This window comes from Somniosus microcephalus, chromosome 6 (assembly GCF_052327205.1).
Source record: "Somniosus microcephalus isolate GS21.2 chromosome 6, FLI_Smic_1.0, whole genome shotgun sequence".
Classification (NCBI taxonomy): Eukaryota; Metazoa; Chordata; class Chondrichthyes; order Squaliformes; family Somniosidae; genus Somniosus; species Somniosus microcephalus.
The window spans coordinates 51,312,802-51,339,197 of NC_140992.1; the positions used below are offsets into that span (position 1 = coordinate 51,312,802).

The 26,396-nt window shown below is 47.1% G+C and overlaps 1 protein-coding gene across 5 annotated transcripts in view; it reads left to right on the plus strand.

The window, feature by feature from the left end:
- Nucleotides 1-26,396, plus strand: part of dis3l2 (DIS3 like 3'-5' exoribonuclease 2) — a 380,300-nt gene that overhangs the window by 191,624 nt on the left and 162,280 nt on the right. For 4 of the 5 annotated variants that reach the window (XM_085990207.1, XM_085990205.1, XM_085990204.1 and 1 more), the window contains one exon: nucleotides 22,332-22,565. The exons of the other annotated variant lie outside the window; for it this stretch is intronic. In XM_085990207.1, coding sequence (XP_085846333.1) covers nucleotides 22,332-22,565 — 234 coding nt within the window. The remainder of the gene's footprint in view (nucleotides 1-22,331; nucleotides 22,566-26,396) is intronic. 5 annotated transcript variants of the gene reach the window in all.

The following is a 26,396-nucleotide window of genomic DNA, read 5'->3' on the forward strand; positions in this document are numbered from 1 at the left end:
CCACTTAGCGCCCCACATCTCCTCCTAAGGTGCTAGCGGCTGGCGCAAACAACTGAATTTCTAGGCCTTTGTGTCTTAATGCGAGGAGCATTCGTAATAAGGTGGGTGAATTAGCTGTGCAAATAGAGGTAAACGAATATGATTTGATTGGGATTACGGAAACATGGCTCCAGGGTGGCGAAGGCTGGGAACTCAACATCCAGAGGTATTCAATATTCAGGAAAGATAGGCAAAAAGGAAAGGGAGGTGGGGTAGCATTACTGGTTAAAGAAGGGATTAACACAATTGTAAGGAAGGATATTACCTCTGATGATGTGGAATCTGTATGGGTAGAACTGAGAAATACCATGGGGCAGAAAAAGTTAGTGGGAGTGGTATATAGACCTCCAAACAGTAATGCGGAGGTTGGGGATGGCATTAAAAGGGAAATTAGAGAAGCGTGCAAAAAGGGCACAGCAGTCATCATGGGTGACTTTAATCTACATATAGATTGGGCTAACCAAATTAGTAACAATACTGTGGAGGTGGAATTCCTGGAGTGTTTACGGGATGGTTTCCTGGACCAATATGTCGAGGAACCAACCAGAGATCAGGCCATCTTAGACTGGGTATTATGTAACGAGAAAGGATTAATTAGCAATCTTGTTGTACGAGACCCCTTGGGTCGGAGCGATCATAATATGATCGAATTCTTCACTAAGATGGAGAATGAAGTAGTTGACTCAGAGACTAGGGTCCTGAATTTAAATAAAGGAAACTACAATGGTCTGAGGCGCAAATTAGGTAGGATTGATTGGGGAATGTCACTCAAAGGGTTAACGGTGGATAGGCAATGGCAAACATTCAAAGACTGCATGGATGAACTACAGAATTTGTTCATCCCAGTTTGGCATAAAAATAAAACAAAAAAGGTGATTCAACCGTGGCTAACGAGGGAAATTAGGGATAGCATAAGATGCAAGAAGAGAACATATAAATTGGCCAGAAAAAGCAGTAATCCAGAGGATTGGGAGCAGTTTAGGATTCAACAAAGGAGGACAAAGGGATTAATTAAGAAAGGGAAAATAGAATATGAGAGTAAGCTTGCAGGGAACATAAAAACTGACTGTAAAAGCTTTTATGGATACGTGAAGAGAAAAGGATTGGTGAAGTCAAGCGTAGGTCCCTTGCAGTCAGAATCAGGGGAATTTATAATGGGGAACAAAGAAATGGCAGACCAATTAAATACATATTTTGGTTCTGTCTTCACAAAGGAGGACACAAATAACCTCCCAGAAATGTCGGGGAACATGGGGTCTGTTGAAAGGGAGGAACTGAAAGAAATCAGTATTTGTAGGGAAATGGTGTTAGGGAAATTGATGGGATTGAAGGCCGATAAATCCCCAGGCCTGATAATCTACATCCTAGGGTACTTAAGGAAGTGGCCCTAGAAATAGTAGATGCATTGCTGATCATCTTCCAACAGTCGATGGAATCTGGAACAGTACCCATGGATTGGAGGGTAGCTAATGTTACCCCACTATTCAAAAAAGGTGGTAGAGAGAAAACAGGGTGGGAAAATGCTACAGCCCATTATAAAAGATGTAATAGCAGATCACTTGGAAAACTGACTGGATCGGGCAAAGTCAACATGGATTTACAAAAGGTAAATCGTGCTTGACTAATCTACTGGAATTTTTTCAGGATGTAACTAGTAAAATAGATAAGGGAGAACCAGTGGATGTGATGTATTTGGACTTTCAGAAAGCTTTCGATAAGGTCCCACATAAGAGATTAGCGTGTAAAGTTAAGGCACATGGGATTGGGGGCAAGGTATTGACTTGGATAGAGAACTGGTTGGCTGATAGAAAGCAAAGAGTTGGAATAAACGGCTCTTTTTCCGAGTGGCAGGCAGTGACTAGTGGGGTACCGCAGGGATCGGTCCTTGGACCCCAGCTATTCACAATATATATTAATGATCTAGACAAGGGAACTAGATGTAATATCTCCAAATTTGCAGATGACACAAAGCTGGGTGGGCGTGTGTGCTGTGAGGAGGATGCCAAGAAACTACAGGATGATTTGGACAGGTTGGGTGATTGGGCAGAAGCATGGCAGATGCAATATAACGTGGATAAATGTGAGGTTATCCACTTTGGTGTCAAAAACAGGAAGGCAGATTATTATCTGAATGGCAATAGATTGGGAGAAGGGGAAGTGCAACGAGACCTGGGTGTCCTTGTGCACCAGTCGCTGAAGGTAAGCATGCAGGTGCATCAGGCGGTTAAGAAGGCAAATGGTATGTTGGCCTTCATAGCGAGAGTGTTTGAGTACAGGAACAAGGATGTCTTGCTGCAGTTGTACAGGGCCTTGGTGAGACTACATCTTGAGTATTGTGTGCAGTTTTGCTCGCCTTATCTGAGGAAGGATATTCTTGCCATAGAAGGAGTTCAGCGAAGATTCACCAGGCTGATACCTGGGATGGCAGGAATGACGTATGAGGAGAGATTTGGTCGATTTGGCTTGTACTCGCTGGAGTTTAGAAGAATGAGAGGGGATCTCATTGAAACTTAAAATTCTGGCAGGACTGGACAGAGTAGATGCAGGGAGGATGTTCCCGATGGTCGGAGAATCCAGAACCAGGGGTCACAGTCTAAGGATAAGGGGTAGGCCTTTTAGGACAGAAATGAGGAGGAATTTCTTCACCCAGAGAGTGGTGAACCTGTGGAATTCTCTACCACAGAAGGCAGTAGAGGCCAATTCATTAAATATATTCAAGAAGGAGTTGGATATATTTCTTAAGGCTAAAGGGATCAAGGGGTATGGGGAGAAAGCAGGTACCTGGTACTGAACTTGGATGATCAGCCATGATCGAATTGAATGGCGGAGCAGGCTCGAGGGGCCGAATGGCCTACTCCTGCTCCTATCTTCTATGTTTCTATGTTTCTATGCCAGAAGATCCCAGAGACGCAGTCATTGTGACCATCTTCAAGAAAGGTGACAAGTCCGATTGCGGTAATTACAGAGGAGTTCCCCTGCTGTCTGCCACAGGGAAAGTCATCGCAAGAATCCTCCTCAATCGCCTTCTCCCAGTGGCCAAATAGCTCCTCCCAGAGTCGCAATGTGGATTCCGCCCACTAAGGGGCACAATGGACATGATCTTCACCGCACGTCAATTACAAGAGAAATGCAGGGAACAGCACCAACCACTGTACATGGCCTCCTTTGACCTTACAAAGGCCTTCGACACTGTCAACCGTGAGGGATTATGGAGTGTCGTCCTCAAATTCGGCTGCCCTGAAAAGTTTGTCACCGTCCTCCACCTGGTTCACGACGACATGCAAGCCGTGATCCTGACCAACGGTTCCACCACAGACCCAATTCACGTACAAACCAGGGTCAAGCAAGGCTGTGTCATCGCACCAACGCTCTTCTCAATCTTCCTTGCTGCAATGCTCCATCTCACCCTCAGTAAGCTCCCCACTGGAGTGGAGTTAATTTACAGAACAAACGGGAAACTGTTCAACCTCCGTCGCCTCCAGTCCAGATCCAAGGTCGCCCCATCCTCTGTCGTCGAATTATAATATGTAGACGACGCTTGTGTCTGCGCTCACTCGGAGGTCGAACTCCAAACCATCGTCAACACCTTCACCGAAGCATACGAGAGCATGGGCCTTACACTAAACATTCGTAAGACCAAGGTCCTCTACCAACCTGCCCCCACCACACAGTACTGCCCCCCGATTATCAAAATCCACGACAAGGCCTTGGACAACGTGGACCACTTTCCATACCTCTGGAGCCTACTGTGAACAAGGGCAGACGTCGACGACGAAGTCCAACACCGCCTTCAGTGTGCCAGTGCAGCCTTCGGTCGCCTGAGAAAGAGAGTGTTTGAAGACCAGGACCTCAAACCCGGCACTAAGCTCATGGTCTACAGGGCAGCAGTGATACCTGCCCTGCTGTATGCCTCAGAGACATGGACCATGTACAGCAGGCACGTCAAAGTACTGGAGAGGTACCACCAACGCTGCCTCCGCAAGATCCTGCAAATCCATTGGCAGGATAGGTGCACCAACGTCAGTGTTCTTGCTCAGGCCAGCAACCCCAGCATCGAAGCTTTGACCACGCTCAATCAGCTTCGATGGACGGGTCACATTGCCTGCATGCCCGATACGAGACTCCCAAAACAAGCGCTCTACTCGGAGCTCCGGTACGGCAAGAGAGCCCCAGGTGGGCAGAGGAAATGCTTCAAGGACACCCTCAAAGCCTCCTTGAAAAAGTGTAACATCCCCATCAACACCTAGGAATCCCTGGCCTAAGACCGCACAAAGTGGAGGAGAAGCATCTGGGAAGGCGCCGAATACCTCGAGTCTCTTCGCCGGGAGCAAGCGGAAGCCAAGCGCAAGGAGCACACGTCAACCCAAGCACCCCACCCACCCGCCCCTTCAACCACCATCTGCCCCACCTGTGACAGAGACTGTAGGTCCCGCATTGGACTCATCAGTCACCTGCGAACTCATTTTTAATGCGGAAGCAAGTCATCCTCAGTTCCGAGGGACTGCCTAAGAAGAAGGAACATTGAATGGCATGAAGTTGCTGTACTTACTTGATATAAAAAGAAAGACTTGCATTTAAATAGCACCTTTCACGACCACCGGACGTCCCAAAGTGCTTTACAGCCAATGAAATACTTCTGAAGTGTATTCACTGTTGTAATGTAGGAAATGCAGCACACCAAGCTACCACAAACAGCAATGTGATTATGACCAGATAATCTGTTTTAGTGATGTTGATTGATTGAGGGATAAATATTGGCCAGAATACCTGGGATAACTCCCCTGCTGTTCTTTGAAATAGTGTCGTGGGATCTTTTACGTCCACCTGAGAGAGCAGACGGGGCCTCAGTTTAACGTCTCATCCGAAAGACGGCACCTCCAAAATTGCAGCACTCCCTCAGTACTGCACTGGAGTGTCAGCCTAGATTTTTATGCTCCAGTCTCTGGAGTGTGACTTGAACCCACAATCCTCTGACTCAGGCGAGGGTGCTGCCAACTTGAGCCACAGCTGACACTATATATGAACTTGTCCATTAGTGTAAGTACCCTTTTAACAGCAACTTGCATTTATATAGTACCTTTAACGTAGTAAAACGTCCCAAGGCGCTTCATCAGAGCATTATCAAACAGGATTTTGACACTGAGCCACATGAGATATTAGGGCAGACAAGATAGGTTTTAAGGACATCTTAAGAACTTAAGAAATAGAAGCAGGAGTAGGCCATTCAGCCCCTCGAGCCTGCTCCGCCATTCCATAAGATCATTAATGACTTGGATGAAGGGACCGAGTGTAATGTAGCCAAGTTTGCGGATGATAGAAAGATGGGTGGGAAAACAAGTTGTGCAGAGGACTCAACCTGCAAAGGGATATAGACAGGTTAAGTAAGTGGGCAAACATTTGGCAGATGGAGTACAATGTGGGAAAGTGAGGGGTTATCCACTTTGGCAGGAAAAATAAAAAAGCAAATTATTTTTTAAATGGAGAGAGATTACAAATTGCTACAGTTCAGAGGGACCTGGGGTCCTTGTGCATGAAACACAAAAAGATAGCATGCAGGTACAGCAAGTAATCAAAAAGGCAAATGGAATGTTGGCCTTTATTGCAAGGGGGTTGGAGTATAAAAGCAGGGAAGTCCTGCTACAACTGTACAGGGTATTGGTGAGACCACACCTTGAGTACTGCGTACAGTTTTGGTCTCCTTATTTAAGAAAGAATATACTTGCATTGGAGGCAGTTCAGAGACGATTCACTCGCTTGATTCTTGAGATGAGGGGGTTGAATTATGAAGAAAGGTTGAGCAGGTTGGGCCTATACTCATTGGAATTTAGAAGAATGAGAGGTGATCTTATTGAAACATGTAAGATACTGAGGGGGCTCGACAAGGTAGATGCAGAGAGGATGTTTCCCCTCATGGGGAAATCTAGAACTCGGGCATAGTTTCAGAATAAAGGGTCGCCCTTTTAGAACTGAGATCAGGAGGAATTTCTTCTCAGAGGGTCGTAAATCTGTGGAATTCTCTGCCCCAGAGAGCCGTGGGGGCTGGGTATTAAATACATTTAAGGTGGAGATAGACAGATTTTTGTAAGATAAGGGAGTGAACGGTTGTGAGAAGCAGGCAGGGAAGTGGCTTTGAGCCCAAGATCAGCCATGATCTTATTGAATGGCGGAGCAGGCTCGAGGGGCCAAGTGGCCTATTCCTGTTCCTATTTCTTATGTTCTTATGTTGTACCTCATCTCCACTTTCCTGAAATATCCCCATATCCCTTGATTCCCTTAATATTTAAAAATCTATTGATTGTCTTGAATATACTCAATGACTGAGCCTCCTCAGCCATCTGGGGTAGAGAATTCCAAAGATTCACCACCATCTGAATGAAGAAATTTCTCCTCATCTCAGTCCTAAATGGCTGACCCCTTATTCTGAGACCGTGACCCCTGGTTCTAGACTCCTCAGCCAGGGGAAACATCCTCCCTGCATCTACCCTGTCAAGCCTGTAAGAAATTTGTATGTTTCAATGAGATCACCTCTCATTCTTCTAAACTCTAGAGAATATAGGCCTAGTCTACTCAATCTGTCCTCGTAGGACAATCCCCCTATCCCAGGAACCAGTCTGGTGAACCTTTGTTGCACTCTCTCTATGGCAAGTATATCCTTCCTTAGGTAAGGAAGACCAAAACTATACACAATACTCCAGGTGTGATCTCACCAGGGCCCTATATAATTGCAGTAAGACACCTTTACTTTTATACTCAAATCCTCTTGTAATAAAAGCCAACATAACATTTGCTTTCCTATTTGCTTGCTGTACCTTTATGTTAACTTTCAGTGATTCGTGTACAAGGACACCCAGGTCCCCCTGAACATCAACATTTCCCAATCTCTCAGCAGTTAAAAAATACTCTGCTTTTCTATTTTTCCTACCAAAGTGGATAACTTCATATTTCTCCACATTATATTCCATTTATCATATTCTTGCCCACTCACGTAGCCTGTCTATATCCCCTTGAAGCCTCCTTGCATCCTCCTCACAACTTACATTCCCACCCAGCTTTGTATCATCAGCAAATTTGGATAAATTACATTTGGTCCCCTCATCCAAATCATTGATGTAGATTGTGGGTAGTTGAGGCCCAAGCACTGATCCTTGCGGTACCCCACTTGTTGCAGCCTGCCAACCCGAAAATGACCCATTTATTCCTACTCTGTTTTCTGTCCGTTAATTAATCCCAATCCATGCTAGTATATTACCCCGAATCCCATGAACCCTAATTTTGTTTAATAACTTCTTGTGTGGCACCTTATCGAATGCCTTCTGAAAATCCAATTACACCACATCCACTGGTTCCCCCTTAACTATTCTGCTAGTTACAACCTCAAAAATCTCAACAGATTCGTCAAACACAATTTCCCTTTCATAAATCCGCGTTGACTCTGCCCAATCCTATTATTATTTTCTAGCATTTTCCCTACTACTGATGTCAGGCTAACTGGTCTGTAGTTCCCCGTTTTCTCTCTCCCTCCTTTCTTAAGTAGTGGGGTTACATTTGCCACCTTCCAATCTGCGGGAACCGTTCTAGAATCAATGGAATTTTGGAAAATGACAACCAATGCATCCACTATCTCTATAGCCACCTCTTTCAAAACCCTAGGATGTAGGCCATCAGGTCCAGCGGATTTTTTGGCTTTCAGCCCCATTAATTTCTCCAGTACTATTTTTTTTGCTAATACTAATTTCTTTCAGTTCCTCATTCTCGCTAGAGCCTTGGTTTACCACGATTTCCAGGAAGTTTCTTGCGTCTTCCGTGAAGACAGACACCAAGTATTTGTTGAATTTCTCTGCCATTTCCTTATTCCCCATTATAATTTCTCCTGTCTTAGCCTGTAAGGGACCCACATTTATTTTTGCTAATCTTTTCCTTTTTACATACCTATAGAAGCTTTTACAGTCTGTTTTTATATCTCTCGCTAGTTTACTCTCATATTCTATTTTCCCTTTCCTTATCAATTTCTTGGCCCTCCTTTGCTGAATTCTAAAATCCTCCCAATCCTCAGGCTTACTATTTTTGTCAACATTCTAAGCCTGTTCCTTTGATCTAATACTATCTTTAACTTCTCTTGTTAGCCACGGTTGGACCACTTTTCCTGTCTTAAAGGAGGAAAGAGAGGCAGGGAGGCTTAGAGAGGGTATTCCCAAGCTTGGGGCCTAGGCAGCTGAAAGCACGGCCGCCAATGGTGGAGCGATTACAATCGGGGATGTGCAAGTGGCCAGAATTGGAGCAGTGCAGATATCTTAGAGGTTTGTAGGGCTGGAGGAGGTTATAGAGATAGGGAGGGGCAAGTCCGTAGAGGGATTTGAAAGCAAGGATGAGGATTTTAAAATCGAAGCATTGCTCAACCGGGAGCCACTGTAGATGAGCGAGCACAGGAGTGATGGTTGATTGGGATGTGGTGTGAGTTAGGATATGGGCAGCAGAGTTTTGGTTGCGCTCATGTTTATGTAGGGTGGAAGAGGGGAGGCTGGCCAGGACTCTTGGAATATTCAAGTCTAGAGGTAACAAAGGCATGAATAAGGGTTTCAGCAGCAGATGAGCTGAGGCAGGGATGGAATCGAGTGTTGTTATAGAGGTGTAAGTATGCGGTCTTGGTGATGGAGCGGATATGTGGTCAGAAGCTCATCTCAAGGGCAAGTACAACGCCAAGGTTGCGAGAAGTCTGGTTCAGCCTCAGACAGTTGCCAGGCAGAGGGATGGAGTCGGTGGCTAGGGAACGGAGTTTGTGGTGGGAACTGAAGACAATGACTTCAGTCTTCCCAATATTTAGTTGGAGGAAATTTGGTGTCGTCAGCTTACATGTGGAACTTGACATTGTGTTTTCGGATGATGTTGCCGACAGGCAGCATGTAGATGAGAAATAGGAGGGGGCCAATGATAGATCCTTGTGGAATAAGTCTTAATTACTGCCAAACAACCTCTCTGGAACTGAAAATTAACATTTACAAGTGTGGAGCCTCATTCCTTCAAACTTTAATTATTGTTGGAGATTTTTTTTCAATTAAATTTTTTAAAACTTTTCTTCCTGTCTTTCTTATCTCTCTTTCAATCCAATCTTCTTTCCCTCTCTTTATTTTGCTTTCTGTACCTGATATGACATTGAATTAAATATTCTAACTGGCACTTCCTGGTTCAGACTCTGAGCTGCTCATTAACGATTCTACAATCTGATCGGTTAAGGAGATACGCAGTTGATTACCCTGTTCACACTGGTCCCAGATGCTCTGTAGAGGGCATGTGCTTTTTCAACAGCTGTCTGAGAGGAACTTCCTGTACAAAAGCCCATTAAAAGTCAATGGGCAGGTGCAAGTGTAACCTCGCTGCTGACTGCAACACCTGGCCCAAATTGTAACTGTCAACATAACGGGTGATAATTAGAGGCACTTGCTTTAAAATTCAACTAATCTATCTATTTATCTCCCACAGTGTTGCACTCAGGTGTTCAAGACCAAGAAGTGCAGTCTTCAGCTGAAGTGGGTTATACAGTGGTGATAATTCGAACAACACAGATCAATTCTGCCCCAGTTTAAAGTTCTACATTCTGTCCTTATTTTTTTTATATACTCTTATTTAACTATAAATAATAAAATAAAATAAAATCGCAAAACTTACAACACTTTGGGAAGCAGGTGGATAAAGTTGATTGGTTGGAACACAGGTGATTATGCCCTCTCCCCCAACACTGATTACATTTTCAGCAGTCTACCTTTTTCCTGTTTGTCTCTTGTCCCCATCACTCATTTTTTTGGTCCCCCAGTTGAAATATTTTCAGAACTTTTCCCTCTGTCCTCTCCCATCCTTTTCTCGTGTCTGATCTTTTCTATGTGCCTGCCTTCCCTCTTTCTTTCACAGGCCCTCCTTCCCTCTATTCCACCTGCCCTCTTCCCCTTTGTATATGCTCCTTTTGCTCATTCCCCCTCCCCACTCCTTTCCTCATTCCCCCTCCCCACTCCTTTCCTCATTCCCCCTCCCCACTCCTTTCCTCATTCCCCCTCCCCACTCCTTTCCTCATTCCCCCTCCCCACTCCTTTCCTCATTCCACCTCCCCACTCCTTTCCTCATTCCCCCTCCCCACTCCTTTCCTCGATCCCCCTCCCCACTCCTTTCCTCATTCCCCCTCCCCACTCCTTTCCTCATTCCCCCTCCCCACTCCTTTCCTCGATCCCCCTCCCCACTCCTTTCCTCGATCCCCCTCCCCACTCCTTTCCTTGATCCCCCTCCCCACTCCTTTCCTCGATCCCCCTCCCCACTCCTTTCCTCGATCCCCCTCCCCACTCCTTTCCTCGATCCCCCTCCCCACTCCTTTCCTCGTTCCCCCTCCCCACTCCTTTCCTCGTTCCCCCTCCCCACTCCTTTCCTCGTTCCCCCTCCCCACTCCTTTCCTCGTTCCCCCTCCCCACTCCTTTCCTCGTTCCCCCTCCCCACTCCTTTCCTCGATCCCCCTCCCCACTCCTTTCCTCGATCCCCCTCCCCACTCCTTTCCTCGATCCCCCTCCCCACTCCTTTCCTCGATCCCCCTCCCCACTCCTTTCCTCGATCCCCCTCCCCACTCCTTTCCTCGATCCCCCTCCCCACTCCTTTCCTCGATCCCCCTCCCCACTCCTTTCCTCGATCCCCCTCCCCACTCCTTTCCTCGATCCCCCTCCCCACTCCTTTCCTCGATCCCCCTCCCCACTCCTTTCCTCGATTCCCCTCCCCACTCCTTTCCTCGTTCCCCCCTCCCCACTCCTTTCCTCGTTCCCCCCTCCCCACTCCTTTCCTCGTTCCCCCCTCCCCACTCCTTTCCCCCTGCCCCCTCCCCATGCCTTTCTTCATTTCCCCATCTCTACCCTTACCCTTGCCCATAATTATACCATTATCTTCCTCTCTCCTTCCCTTTCCTTCCCCATCCCATTTAATAAAGTTTAAAAATTTTCCCATCTGCCTTTTAAATAATTTGAAGAAATTGCTAGAAAACAAGTAAAAATATCCCATCAATATACTTGACTGGGGAAAATAAGTATGTTGCACATGCTCAGACTGCACAACCTAAATTTAGCTCACCGTGTCATTGCTCAGAGCAAATATATCAAGTCTAAATCCAGATTTTTGGGAAAAGCTGAGGCCTCCAAGCAAATCTTTAAATAAAGTAAAATGCTTAATGGATAATTCAGTGGATCATGTTATTGTGAAATATGTAATTTTTTTCATTTAAAAAAAAAATTGTTTAAACTTGTTCTGGAGTTTGGAAATTTCAGTTGATGAGAAGAGAAAGGTGGCTGATCATTTTTAGAAAACATTTTATACAGTTTATGAAAAAAAGGTATTGCAGCACCCTCTGGTGGCCAGGTTCTGCAATTAGCATGTTGTGTTTACATTGGCGGTTGCCATTATAAATGTGGACATAGGAATTTATAATGGTAAAATCAACAATGTGACAACAAATAAGGTTTTGAAGACAGGAAATGTGCACAGGTATAAGATTTTTTACATATTTTGGATAGATATATTCACTAAGGACAGGATCAGGCTCAGCTGTAGTGCCCTCCTGGTGAATTATCTTGCCTTGGCTTACAAATTGGGTGGAGGGGAATGTCATTTCAGCATGTTCTATTTTCAAAAGCTTCAAATAAAAGTCAGGGCAATTATAATGTTATGAAGATTAGACTTTGTTTTTCAAATTTTATGGAGTTTTTCTTTTCAATATATACCTCGATATTTGTATATGGTTTATATTGGCTTAAACCTGCATTTCTCTTTCCCAATCTCATTGTACTGAACTCTTTTTGCTTGCATTAACACCATTATTATTGTAGGCATGCTGAACTTGTGATATCAGTGATTTCCCCAAGATGATTGCTGCTTGTATGTTCAGCTGTTGTATCATAGCAAGTGCAGTCCTACTTGTTGGAACCTAAATGAACAGTTAAAGAAAATAATGGCTCTGATGATTGCAGTATATTGCATTCTATACTGGAAATTGTGAATAGTTGCAATCTAATAATGCTTTGTCTGCCCAAATGGGACACCAAGTATACAAGTGTGATTAGTTAGTCCAGTGAATCAACTTCATTTAGCTATGTTTAAATCAATTTCAGGTTGGAACTTGCTCTATTCCCAGTAATTTAACAAAACAATGTTTTTTATGCCGCACTCTGGACAGTTCATACTGATTTCATAAGACCAAAAAATTAGCTGCAAAGACTCAAATGTAAGAAAATATCACCATATTGCTACTCAATAAAATAAAGCATAGAAAGAATATTTGTTGGTCGAAGTTAGCTACCAGTTTATATTTCAAAAATACAGTCCAAAAATTATCCTTGATTTTTAAAAGAAAACACGAGATTGAGTCTACTCCTTGTTCTTAGCCACTCCAGAGCATTACCGATGGGAAAGAATCTGAAGTGGCAACATTGAAAACAAAGGGAGTTGTCACTTCAGATCTCTGAGTTATGCAACACCAGGAAATATGAAACCAGCTTTATATACAGAACGCCCAATTAAAACTGTTCACATATCAGGAACAGCTTCACTACAGTAATTCTGAACTGCTAAATCAAACACCTGAAACAGAATTTTCCAAAAAAAGAGAAATACAAAATGCTTGACCCGTTATCTCTTTTTTTTCCTTTTTCTCTGTGACATTAAAATCTTTTATTATGCACTTATAAAAACAGTATAAAGGAACCAGGCATTTGTAATGTACCGAGAAACAGGAAGTGCTTTTTTGAGCAAATAAGAGGAAAACAAAGTGGGACCACTTTGAGATGAAGGGGACCATCTTGTACTTGAGAGTGCTAGAATAGTGGAGATATCTAATTATTTTACAGAGGAAAGTGGAAGTAGGACTGTAGGAGTACCTGAGGAGGATAAGAGCCATGACAAGCTAAGAATTTGAAGGGCCATGGTTATTTAAAAAAAATAAAGTAACGGGGCTAAAAATACAGATATCACCTGTTATGGTATACATCCCAAAATACTGAGGAGGTTGGATAAGAGATAGTGAAGGCCCTAGACATAATTTTCCAGACACCTTTGGCGATGGGAATTGTGCCAAAGGAGTGAAAAGTGGCAAATGTTACACATTTTGGATAGCGGTGAAAGAAAGAACTTACATTTATTTAGCGCCTTTCACAACCTCAGGACGTCTCAAAGCACTTTACAGACAATGAAGTACCTTTGAAGTGTAGTCACAGTTGTAATATAGGAAACGCAGCAGCCAATTTGCGCACAGCAAGATCCCACAAACTGCAATGAGGTAATGGCCAGATAATCTCTTTTTTGGGGATTTTTTTTTTTTTTTTTTTTTTAAAGGGATAAATATTGGCCAGGACTCCCCTGCTCCTCTTCGAATTAGTGCCATGGGACTGTTTACATCCACCTGATAGGGCAGACAAGACCTCAGTTTAACGACTCATCCGAAAGACGGCACCTCTGACAGTGCAGTGCCCCCTCAGTACTGCACTGTGTGTCAGCCTAGATTTTGTGATATAGTTTCTGGTGGGGGTCTTGAATCCACAGCAATGACTTGCATTTCTATAGCGCTTTTAACTCGGCAAAATGTCCCACGGCACTTTACAGGAGCATTAACAAACATAATTTGACACCGAGCCCATAAGGCGCATCTTAAAGGAGGAAGGCGAGGTGGAGAGGCCTAGGGAAGGAATTACAGAGCACAGGGCCTAGGCAGCTGAAGGCACGGCTGCCAGTGGTGGAGCGATTAAAATCGGGGATGCGCAAGAGGCCAGAATTGGAGGAGCGGAGAGATCTCAGAGGGTTGTACGGCTGGAGGAGGTTACAGAGATAGGGAGGGGCGAGGTCATTGAGGGATTTGAAAACAAGGATGAGAATTTTAAAATCGAGACGTTACTGGACTGGGAGCCAATGTAGGTCAGAGAGCACAGGGGTGATAGGTGAACGGGACTTAGTGCATGTTAGGATACGGGCAGCAGAATTTTGAATGAGCTCAAATTTACAGAGGGTGGCAGATGTGAGGCTGGCCAGGAGAGCATTGGAATAGTCTAGAGGCAAAGGCATGGATGAGGGTTTCAGCAGCAGATAAGCTAAGGCAGGGGCGGAGTCTGATGATGTTATGGAGGTGGAAGTAGGCGGTCTCGGTGATGGACTGGATATGTGGTCGGAAGCTCATCTCGGGGTCAGATACGACACCAAGGCTGTGAACGGTCTGGTTTGGCTGAACAGTTGCCAGGCAGAGGGATGGAGTCGGTGGCTAGGGAACAGAGTTCGTGGCGAGAACCGAAGGCATTGGCTTCAGTCTTCCCAATATTTAGTTGGAGGAAATTTCTGCTAATCCAGTACTGGATGTTGGACAAGCAGTGTGTGACAAATTAGATACGGTGGAGGGGTCATAAGAACATAAGAAATAGGAGCAGGAGTAGGCCAATCGGCCCCTCGAGCCTGCTCCGCCATTCAATAAGATCATGGCTGATCTGATCCTAACCGCCAATCTACTATCACAGAACCATCTCCTGAATCTAACAGAATTAGCCACACGAAATAGGAGCAGGATCAGGCTACATGGCCCCTGGGCCCGCTCCGCTACCCACAGGGCCATGACCGATCCGAACCTAGGCTCATGTCCAAATTCCTGCCCGCTCCCCATAACCCTTAATTCCCTTTACTTCTTGGAAACTGTCTATTTCTGTTTTAAATTTATGTAATGATGTAGCTTCTACAGCTTTTTGGGGCAGCATATTCCATGGACCTACCACCCTCTGAGTGAAGTAGTTCCTCCTCATCTCAGTTTTGAAAGAGCAGCCCCTTATTCTAAGACTATGCCCCCAAGTTCTAGTTTCACCCATCATCGGGAACATCCTCCCCGCATCCACCCGATCCAACCCCTTCACAATCTTATATGTTTCAATAAGATCGCCTCTCATTCTTCTGAACTCCAATGAGTAGAGTCCCAATCTACTCAACCTCTCCTCATATGTCCATCCCCCTCATCCCCGGGATTAACCAAGTGAACCTTCTTTGTACTGACTCGAGAGCAAGTATGTCTTTTCTTAAGTATGGACACTAAAACTGTATGCAGTATTCCAGGTGTGGTCTCACCAATACCTTGTACAACTGAAGCAATACCTCCCTATTTTTATATTCTATCCCCCTAGCAATGAAAGCCAACATTCCATTGGCCTTCTTAATCACTTGCTGCACCTGCATACTAACCTTTTGAGTTTCGTGCACCAGGACCCCCAGATCCCTTTGTACTTCAGTACTTTCCAGTTTCTTGCCATTAAGATAATAACTTGCTCTACGATTTTTCCTGCCAAAGTGCATAACCTCACACTTTCCAGTATTGTATTCCATCTGCCAAATCTCTGCCCACTTACTTAGCCTGTCGATGTCCCCTTGCAGGTTTTTTATGTCCTCCTCACTCACTACTTTCCCTCCCATCTTAGTATCATCTGCAAACTTTGATATGTTACACTCGGTCCCCTCCTCCAAATCGTTAATATAGATTGTAAAGAGTTGGGGACCCAGCACTGACCCCTGCGGAACACCACTAGTTACTGATCGAGAGAGGTAGTGAAAAAGAAGAAAGACTTACATTTATGTAGTGCCTTTCACGACCACCAGATGTCTCGAAGCACTTTACAGCCAATGAAGTACTTTTTGGAGTGTAGTCACTGTTGTAATGATGAGATAGAACTGGGTACCATCAGCGTACATGTGGAACCTGATGTGTTTTTGGATGATGTCGCCGAGGGCAGCATTTAGATGAGAAATCGGAGGGGGCCAAGGATAGATCCTTGGGGAACTCCAGAAGTAACTCTGCAGGAGCGGGAAGAGAAGCCATTGCAGGTGATTCTCTGGCTACGACTGGATAGATAAGAATGGAACCAGGCAAGTGCAGTCCCATTCAGCAGGAGGAGGATGGTGTGGTCAACCGTGTCAAAGGCTGCAGACAGGTCGAAAAGGACAAGGAGGAATAGTTTACCATGGTCACAGTCACAGAGGATTTCATTTGTGACTTTGATAAGGGCCATTTCAGTACTGTGGCGGGGCAGAAACTTGATTGGAGGGATTCAAATATGGAGTTCTGGGAAAGATGGGCAAGGATTTGGGAGGTGACAGCATGCCTTTGGAGAGGAAAGGAAGGTTGGAGAGGGGGCAGTCGTTTGCAAGGCAGAGGGGTCAAGGGTGAGTTTTTTGAGGAGAGAGGTGATGATGGCAGATTTGAAGGGGAGGGGGACCAGTAACTTGAGAGAGAATTTTAACAATATCAGTTAACATGGGGGCTAGGAGGGGAAGTTGGGTGGTCAGCAGTTTGATGGGAATAGGGTTGAGGGAACAGGAGGTGGGTCTTTTGGACAAGGTGAGCTTGGAGCGGGCATGAGGGGAGAAAGGAGAGGTTGCAGCCTTAAAATGTCAATGTTAGTTTTAAAAGAACTGTGTATCTTGCAACCTTACAATCACAATTTTAGTCCATTCATTTATGAAGCTTCAAACTGTATACAAGAAAAGTTTGGATCATCATTAATATATACAAATACTAGCTGGGGGAGCCCGGCTTTGCCAGGGCTGTTTTGGGCCGGGCGGTTTAAATTGAGTGCCAGGCTTTGGGGCCTCTCTGTGTCCCTCTGTGAATCTGGTGCCGGGCAACATTTTAAATCGAGTCCCAGGCTTTCAGGCCCTGTCTCTCTCTCCCTGTGTGAATCTGCTGCCGGGCAACATTTCTACCTTTTAATACCTTGAAAGATGAAAGTGAAAGTACTTATAAAACATTTTTGGTAAATCTTATGTTATTTTTAAAAGAGATACTAACTTTTTCAAAGCTGGATAAGGAGAGTAGTTTGAGCTGGAAGCTGAAGTAATGGCAGTGAAACAATGGCTGCCACATCCCTGAGATGAAAACGATTAGTCCCGCCCACACACACACACACCCCCCGATTGGCCAACCATCAGGGGACTGTACTGTAGGATTGATCAATCGTGACGGCACAGGATTGGTGGAACCTTGACGTCAGTCAATCAATGCTAAGTAGCAGATAATGAGTTTAATTTTGAAGGTTTTTTGCATAAGGCGCGAACAATTTTCGTCCGACCGAAAAGTAAATACGCTTACGACCGTCCCGGAAGCATAAGCTTTCTTTGGAGGTAACGCGCGCGTAGGTACGCTCTATAACTTTCGAGCGCATAGCCGGACAGACGCACACGTGAGGACAGACAGACAGACAGATCGACTCGTTTATATATATACTAGCTGGAGTGCCCGGCGGTGCCGAGGGTTTTTTGAGGGCATGTTGTTGTTGGAAGAGAGAGAGAGAGAGAGAGACTGGGGGAGAAGAGAGAGAGTGGGGGGGAGAGAGCAACTGGGGGGAAGGGGGGGAGAGAGCGACTGGGGGGAAGAGAGAGAGAGAGACTGGGGGGGAGAGAGAGAGAGACTGGGGGGGGAGAGAGAGGGAAAAAGAGTGGGGGGGGGGAAGAGAGAGAGAGAGACTGCTGGATTTAGTTCGGGATTAGCCTGGAGAGAGAGGGGGGATGGAGCGCCTCAGGCCTGGCCCGATGGACCCCTGCGAAGGAAGGAAGGAAGGAAGGAAGAAGGCGAGCTCTCCCTCCCTCTCCCACCCCCTCACTCTTTCCCTCCCTCACCCACTCTCTCTCCCTCCCCCTATCTCTCCCTGCTTTACTCTCTCCCTCCCCTCTCCTCTCCCTCCCTCCCCCTCTCCTCTCCCTCCCTCCCCCTCTCCTCTCCCTCCCTCCCCCCTCCTCACCCTCTCTCCTCCCCCTCCCTCCCCCTCTCCTCTCCCTCCATCCCTCCTCCTCTCCCTCTCCTCTCCCTCCCCCTGTCCTCTCCCTGATTTCCTCTCTCTCCCTCCCTCTCTCTCTCTCCCCCTCCCTCCCCCTCTTTCTCTCCCTTTCCTCCGAGCCCGGACGCGGTGAGCCGAAGCCCCCATGTGCGGATCAGCACCTCAGGGCCGGCCGGTGCGCGGCCGAGCGCGTGAGGCCCGGCCCGACTCTCAGGTCCCCGCTCCGGGCCGCCGCCGACGTTCATTGCGCTTGCTGTCTCCCGCCCCGCCCGCCTTTTACCAAGATGGCAGCGATGGCTACGTTCAGCTCAGTCACGCCGTGCCAGCCTTTACCAAGATGGCGGCGATCGCAGGCCGCTGGTTTTGGAATCGGGCCCAGCGGGATGGGCGGTGTCTAGCTCAGGCGGTGGCTGGCGAGGATGAGGCCGAGGCTTCAAGGCTTGAGGCCTGCAGGCAGCTCATCCACCACCGAGGGGGGGAAAGCACGAGTCCCCTTTGCAAAAGGATTTTTTTTTTCCTTTAAAACCAACTTTTTTTTTTGCTGGAAATCTATAATTTCAAAATAAACACAGAGAAAGTGGGAAAAATAAATCAATAGTTAGGAATCAAGATGGCGGCCACTCACCTCAGCTCAGAAGGATTAGGCCCGCCCACACACGCAATGAAACGCCCCCCCATGAAGCACCGATTGGTCAACCATCAGGTCACTCAACTGTAGGATTGGTCAACCATCACGTCACTCAACGCTATCCCCTGTAGGGTGGCCCGCCCACACACACACAATGAACCCCCGCCCCCGTGATGCACCGATTGGTCAACCATCACATCACTCAACGCTATCCCCTGTACGATTGGTGAACCATCACGTCACTCAACGCTATCCCCTGTACGATTGGTCAACCATCACGTCACTCAACGCTAATGAGCGGAATGTTGCCGTTTTTTAAAACTTTTTTGTATACTGTCCCGAACAATCTTTGTCTGACCAAAAGGTAAATACGCCTATTAGACTCCCCTAATGATAAGCTTTCTTTTGATATAACATATGTGTAGGTACGCTCTATAACTTTTGATTGTATAGCCGGACAGACAGACAGAAAAACAGACAGACAGACAAACTCTTTTATTTATATAGCTGAAGTGCCCGGCGGTGGCCGAGGCTTTTTCAAGGGCATGTTGTTGTTGGAAGAGGGAGAGAGAGAGAGACTTGGGGGGGAAGAGAGAGAGAGACTTGGGAGGAAGAGAGTGAGAGACTTGGGGGGGAAGAGAGAGAGAGACTTGGGGGGAAGAGAGAGAGAGACTTTGGGGGGAAGAGAGAGAGAGACTTGGGGGGGAAGAGAGAGAGCGACTTGGGGGGAAGAGAGAGCGACTGGGGAAGAGAGAGAGCGACTGGGGGGAAGAGAGAGAGCGACTGGGGGAAGAGAGAGAGCGACTGGGGGAAGAGAGAGAGCGACTGGGGGGAAGAGAGAGAGCGACTGGGGGGAAGAGAGAGAGCGACTGGGGGGAAGAGAGAGAGCCGACTGGGGGGAAGAGAGAGCGACTGGGGGGAAGAGAGAGAGCGACTGGGGGAGGGGAGGGGGGGAGGGCGGGGTGGGAGGAAGGCGGGGGGGGAGGGGGAGGGCGGGGGGGGAGGGAGAGGGCGGGGGGGGAGAAGGGAGGGGAGGGCGGGGGGGGGGCGGGGCGGGGGGGGAAGGGGAGGGCAGGGGAAGGGGAGGGCGGGGGTAAGTGGGGGGAGGGGGGGAGGGGAAGGGAGGAAGGAAGGGAGGGCTTGAGGCTGAGAGACGGCCACGGCCACGCCCGGTTGCCGGGGTAACCCTGCCGCGCCGCCCCGCACTCCCGAGAGCCCTGCTCTCCGAGCCCCGCTCTCCAATCCCCAGCCGCCCCCGCACTCCCGAGAGCCCCGCCCCCGAGCCCCGCCCCCCCCCCCCCCCCACCGGCCGAGAGCCCCGGCCCCCTCCCCCCCCCGGCCGAGAGCCCCGCTCTCCAAGCCCCAGCCGCCCCGCCCCGCCGAGAGCCCCGCTCTCCGAGCCCCGGCCCGAGCCGGCTTGAAGTCCGCCGATTGCGGCTCTGAGAGACGGCCGGCGGGCCCGGTTGCCAGGGTAACCCTTGACGCTCACCAAGCCCCGCCCCCCGGCCGAGCCCAGAGAGAGAGACGCCGCGTCTCAGCTGCTCCTGCTGCGCACGCACCCTTTAGTAAGGTAGCGGCGCTGGGGCTGAGGCCCTCCCCTCCAGCCTTCGAGTGGGGGCCGGGAGGTGCCTAGCTCGGGCGTGGGTGCGGAGGAGAGGCCGAGGCTTCGAGGCCTACCTGGAAAAAACGGGGAAAGGTAGGAAAATTAATGAGATTAGATAAGTTAATGACTTTCTAAATCATTTTTTTTTTAAAACAATATGTGTTTTGAAAAGCAACGTTTTTTTTAAAGACGCAGAAAAAGCGGGAAAAAGAAAGGAAAAGTTTGGAATGAAGATGGCGGCGACTCACCTCAGTTCAGAACGATAAGGCCCGCCCACACACGCACCGATTGGCCCGGCGGCACACGCCAGCAACCCGGGCGTACGATTTGGTCGAGCTCGAGGTCACTCTGTCGCTAATGAGCGGCTAATGAGATGCTAATGAGCGGAATGTTAAGGTTTTTCGGATACCGCGGGCACGATTTTAGCCTGGCCGAAACGTAAATACGCTTAAAACCATTTTGGAAAGGTAAGCTTTCTTTCGACGTAACGCACGCATAGGTACGCCCTGTAACTTTCGAGCGCATAGCCGCCCCAGACGCACACCTGCAGACAGACAGACAGAAGGACCGATTTATATATAGATAGACTAGCTGAAGTGCCCGGCGGTGCCGAGGCTTTTTCGAGGGCATGTTGTTGTTGGAAGAGAGAGAGAGAGAGCGACTGGGGGGGGGGAGGGAGGGCTGGGGGGGGGGGAGGAGGGCTGGGGGGGGGGGAGGGAGGGCTTGGGGGGGGTGGAGGGCTTGGGGGGGGGGGAGGGAGGGCTTTGGGGGGGGGGGAGGGAGGCTTGGGGGGGGTGGGAGGGCTTGGGGGGGGGGAGGGAGGGCTTGGGGGGGGGGGAGGGAGGGCTTGGGGGGGGGAGGGAGGGCTGTGGGGGAGGGTGGGGTGGGGGGGCGGGGGGGGAGGGAGGGCGGGCTGGGGGGGGAGAGGGAGGGCTGGGGGGGGAGGGAGGGCTGGGGGGGAGGGGGGAGGGCTGGGGGGGAAGGGAGGGGGGGAAAGGGGGATGGAGGAAAGGAGGGCGGGAAGGGAGGGGGGGAAGGGGCGGGGGGGCGGGAAGGGGGGGGCGGGCCCCGCCCCCCCCCCCGCCCGGCCGAGAGCGCCGCCCCCCCCCCGCCAAGCGCGGAACAGAGACGCCGCGTCTCACCTGCTCCTGCTGCGCGCGGCACCCTGACCCTCGTGGCTGACGCCGTTGCCCCGGGTAACGTGACACCGGGGGGGTGGGTGGTGGGTGAGGAGCTTAGCAGCAGCCCAGTTACCTAGCTCGGGCCTGGCTGGGCAAGAAAGGCCCAGGCTTTCAGGCCTAAGAAAAAAAACGGGCAAAGGTAGGAAAAAGAATGTTCAGGTTAGATAAAATATTTACAAATGAGTGATTTATTTTAAAAGAATTTAATAAATTGAATTTTATTTTGCTGGAAATGTATATTTGAAAAGAAAGACGCAGAAAGCAGGAAAAAGAATGGAAGCAAGATGGGCGGCCACTCACCTCGGTTCAGAACGATAAGGCCCCGCCCCACACACGCACCGATTGGTCGACCGTCAGGTCACCAAAGCGTAGGATTGGTCAATTGTCCCGTCACTCGACCGTAGGAGGGCCCGGCCGCACGCGCCAGCAAGCCGGCGTACGATTGGGTCGACCTCGAGGTCACACTGTCGCTAATGAGCGGATAATGAGATGCTAATGAGGCGGAACGTTAAGGTTTTTCGGATACCACGGGCGCGATTTTAGCCCGGCCGAAACGTAAATTACGCTTAAAAACCGTTTTGGAAAGGTAAACTTTCTTTCGACGTAACGCACGCGTAGGTACGCCCTGTAACTTTCGAGCACATAGCCGCCCAGACGGACACCTGCAGACAGACAGACAGAAGGACAGACAGAAGGACCGATTTATATATATAGATAGATATAGTGTGTATTTTTGGAGAGAATATTTGTACATTTTACACATGTTTTAATGACTTTATAGATGTATCTTTATTGAATCAAATAAATAATCTGTTGAAATATGAAAACAGTAGTGTGTACAGAAAGAGAGCATCTACAAACAAACAAATTGATTAGTTTGTCTCAATGAGCAAATTAAAGCAACTGCTTTTGTTCCTGTCATAATGATTTTGGAAGCTCATTGGCTAAGACATGGTTGTATTTTAAGATGTGCATGTTTTTAATTAGTCATTCCATTCCTGAGAGATGTGATGAGGCACTGGATAAATATAAATCTTCAAAAAGAATTGTGTTTCTCTAATTTTATTTTGCAGATCCTTAGTCAATGGTTCGGCCGAACTATTATTCGCTCTTGCGTAAAACTGAGTTATAATCATGCACAAAGCATAATTGAGGATCCAGTAAAGATATTCACCCCTGATGAACTACCACCTGTTTCACCTGAGCACTGTATTACAGAAATAAAGACTGCTGTAGTAAACCTTCATAACATCGCCAAATATATTCGCAGGCAGAGGTTTGATGGGGGTGCTTTACGGTTGGACCAGGTGAGCTTCTTTTATTTTATAGAGAATACACCAAAGAATACAATTTTAACTATCTCTGTATAAAAGCCTGCTATGATGTTCATATTTTAAAAGATTAAACAACAATGGCCCAGAACTTCGGGTCTCCACGGGTGAGTACGCACGGGATACTCACCCGTAGGCCCGATGGAAGTGCCGGTTTCCTGCATGCACTGCGCATGCGCGGGAAACTGGCACTTCCGTTCCTCTGAACGAAGGGGTTCAGAGGTCGAACACGTGCGCGGGGGAGGCTGCGCGTGCACATCAAACTTATGTTTTTTTTACAGGTTTTTCCGGGAACGTAAGTCTGCAGAAGTTAGAAATGTAAAAAGCAGGCGTAAGGCCTGCTTTTTACAAGGTAAGTGGTGAATTAATTCAAATTAAACATTTTTTCCACAGGTTTATTATTTTTAAATACTTTAAAGCAAGGTAAGTTTATTTTTAGCCCCGTTAGAATATAACATTTTTTCCCAAAAATTTAAATTATTGTTTAAAATAGTTATTTCATGCAATTTATAGTTTATTTAAAAAATGTGATGTTTTTAAAAAAATTATTTGAAGGCTTAGTGCTATTTTGGGGCAGTAGTATTTATAAGTCTTGACAGCACTTCCTGTCAGACTTATGAATGGAGCATTCCCTGCTCCGATTGGCTGCCCATGGTCCACGTGATCCCAGGGGACGCATCGAACTAACTGCGCCCCTGGGATACGCAAGCACTGCGCGCCAGCAGCTGGAGCAGGCCCCGGATCGGAATTCCACGGGACCCCACAGCTCAACTGCTGGCGCGCAAGGTAAGTGCAGATCGGGGGCTTGCACCCGCAGGAAGCCCCCGACCCGAATTTCTGGGCCATTGTCTGAAGCCTCTGAGGTAGATTTCAGATTCATATTTAATAAGGCTTTGAAAGCAATGCCACAACACATTTGTGAATAACTGACATTGGACATTTTAAAATTAGCTAGGGACTAGAGGAACACAAAGTACTTCGTGGAGAATTTAAAGAAACATTTAGATGGCACATTATGTGGGTACACGAAAGTTCAGGACTACAGATTGGAACGATGCAGGTTCACAATTATTGTACCCCACATGCTGCTCAGTCAAGTTGGTGTGGGGAGCTGCTGAGTGAGGTCATGTGTTTTCTCACAAGGAGGGGGGATCCTCTTTGTACTGTAGTTAGACAACTTTTATCAGACAGGTCAGACTAGCAATGAAGGAGTCCTGGGAAGCAACTTATCAATCTGCCCTTCCTTTCAGCATGGCTAGTGTGTAGCTTGGGCAGCACAGGGGAAAAAGAGGAAGTCTTGCCCTTAAAAATATTGTAAATCTGTGTTGTGTTTAGTTGGTAGTAAAGTGGACAGTGTTATTTTTATTTAAATCATGATGTCAAAAGCTGAAAATAAATCCTTTTATCTTAATTCCTACATTTGAAATATTTAGATATTTCATAATTAAAAAGTGCACACTGAAGTGATATTCCTGATTGTTGGCTTACATAATCTAAATTTCAGGTATCAAAAGTCAGATTTTTTTTCATATGCAGTCATTCTTGCCATGTCCATAGTATTCAACATAAATGTGACTAAATGCCGTGGAAGCAATTTGAAAAACAAGCATTATCTAAAATTTCTCTGAAATCTATTTTCTAATGTCAGTGGATTTTAAAAAAAAACAACCCCAATCTACTGATAATTCAAATTTTTTATGCTTAAAAAATCAAATTGCACAGTAATTTGAATTAAGCAATGTAAATAAAGCAAAACAGGGCATTTAATGCTTAAAATAATTTGAATTATCAGATAATTCAAATTAAATGGCTTTGAATTAGGAGAAGACTGTACATTACCTGGTAGTTTATGGAAAGGCTAAAGGCATATTTGCCCTATTTTGCATAATTCATATATTTTGATATGCATCAGATTTAGTGCAGCTGTACTTATTAGTGTTTACTGACCATTTTGCCAACAATATCATTCAGAGGAATTTATAAAACTCCATTTAGATATGTTGAAAAAGCTTGCATGTTTGCAGTCATAATGATCAGGTATTTAAAAATATATATATAACGGTCTTTTTGACTGTCAGACCTTACATCTGTAGTGTATGTACCTTTAAGAGCCCCTGTGTACTGTAAAACCGGTAGTGACCACTCGGGTATATAAGCCTGTATAGTGTCTTGTATCTTTTAGTTCACCTCCAGACTTTGTTCAGTAAACACCTGTTAAACCAACTCCTGCATTCCGTGTCTCCATTAACACACGGATACAACAGTGGCGACGACTTGGAAACGGACTTACCTGCAATTTGGCAGCACCTCAAAGAGATCGATTCCTCAGACGAAGGTCGAAGAAAAAAAAACAAAAAACTGTGGTTTCACCAGCTAGCCGGGCTGGTGGCAGGTACTGCACTAATCCTTCCTGGTCGGCGGGCTGGGGCTCGATCAGGTGGCTCTGCAGCGGGGCCGAGCAGCGAGTCGGAAGGCGGAGGCAAACAGAGACGGAGGGTGGAGCACTCGGGAGACGGCCGGCGCTGCAAAACAGGTCGGCGTTCGGACCAAGCAGAGGGAGGGAAAAGTCCCAGAGAGTCCGGCGGGAACGAGTCTCCAACTATTAAAAATATCTGTGTAAATAAAAACCGCGGAGAACAGCGTTGTCCGCAGCGGCGGGAAAGCGCGGGAGGCACCATTTTTTTCTCGGCAGGGAAGAAAGGAAAGCGCGGGAGGCGCCATTTTTGATTTTCAGGATGCCTAAGACTGGCAATATTACTGCTTTCGATAGTGATATAGAGGATTGGACCACATATGTGGAAAGAGTGGAGGTATATTACACAGCGAATGAAGTAGAGGATGATAAAAAGGCATTGGTACTTCTAAATCTGATGGGCGCAAGGACATACGGGCTGTTACAAAACTTAATCACTCCAGCCAAACCAATAGACAGGAATTTTAAGGAGATTGTTGATACCCTACAGGAGCACTTAAACCCAACACCGCTGCTGATAGCGGAACGATTCAAATTATTCAGGAGGAATCAGCACAAGAATGAAAGTAACGCTGATTACCTCACCGAATTAAGAAAGCTGTCAAAGCACTGCCAATTCGGGGCAGGACTGGCAGATTCTCTACGAGACAAATTCGTCTGCGGTCTCCTAAGTGAAGGAACACAGAAAAGGCTACTTTCTGAGAAAGATTTGACACTGGACAAGGCTTTCAGTGTGGCTGTATCATACGAAGCAGCAGCAAGAGGAGCTGCAGAGATACAGCAAAAGCCACAGGACTTCGGCACCCATGAAATGACACGGGGTCTCGAGAGATGTTATCGCTGCGGCAGATCCACCCATGACCAGAGGGACTGCTGGTTCAAGGACAAAGTATGCAGGCAATGCGGAAAGATGGGACACATTGCACGTGTATGCCGATCTGGAAACAAAAAATCCACTGACAGAAAAAAATCAATAAGGAAAAGTACAGAAAGGTACAAATGAATGACGGACAGTAGCTCCGAAGACCAGAAGAGCGATAGCGACTCCGGAAACAAGAGACTAAGCTGTCTCAAATTACATAATGTAATTGCCAAAGAAGATTACCAGACCATTTGGGTTACCCTCACGATAGCGGGGTCCCCAGTTAAAATGGAGCTAGATACAGGATCAGCTCTGACCGTCATAAGTCGACGGGATTACGAGCGGCTATTTCCGCATATACCTTTGAAAGACACATCCATTATCTTGAAGACATATACGGGGCAGAAAGTATACCCCAGAGGGAAAATAAGGGTGCCTGTTGTATACAACGGCAAGGAAATACAGAAGTTGT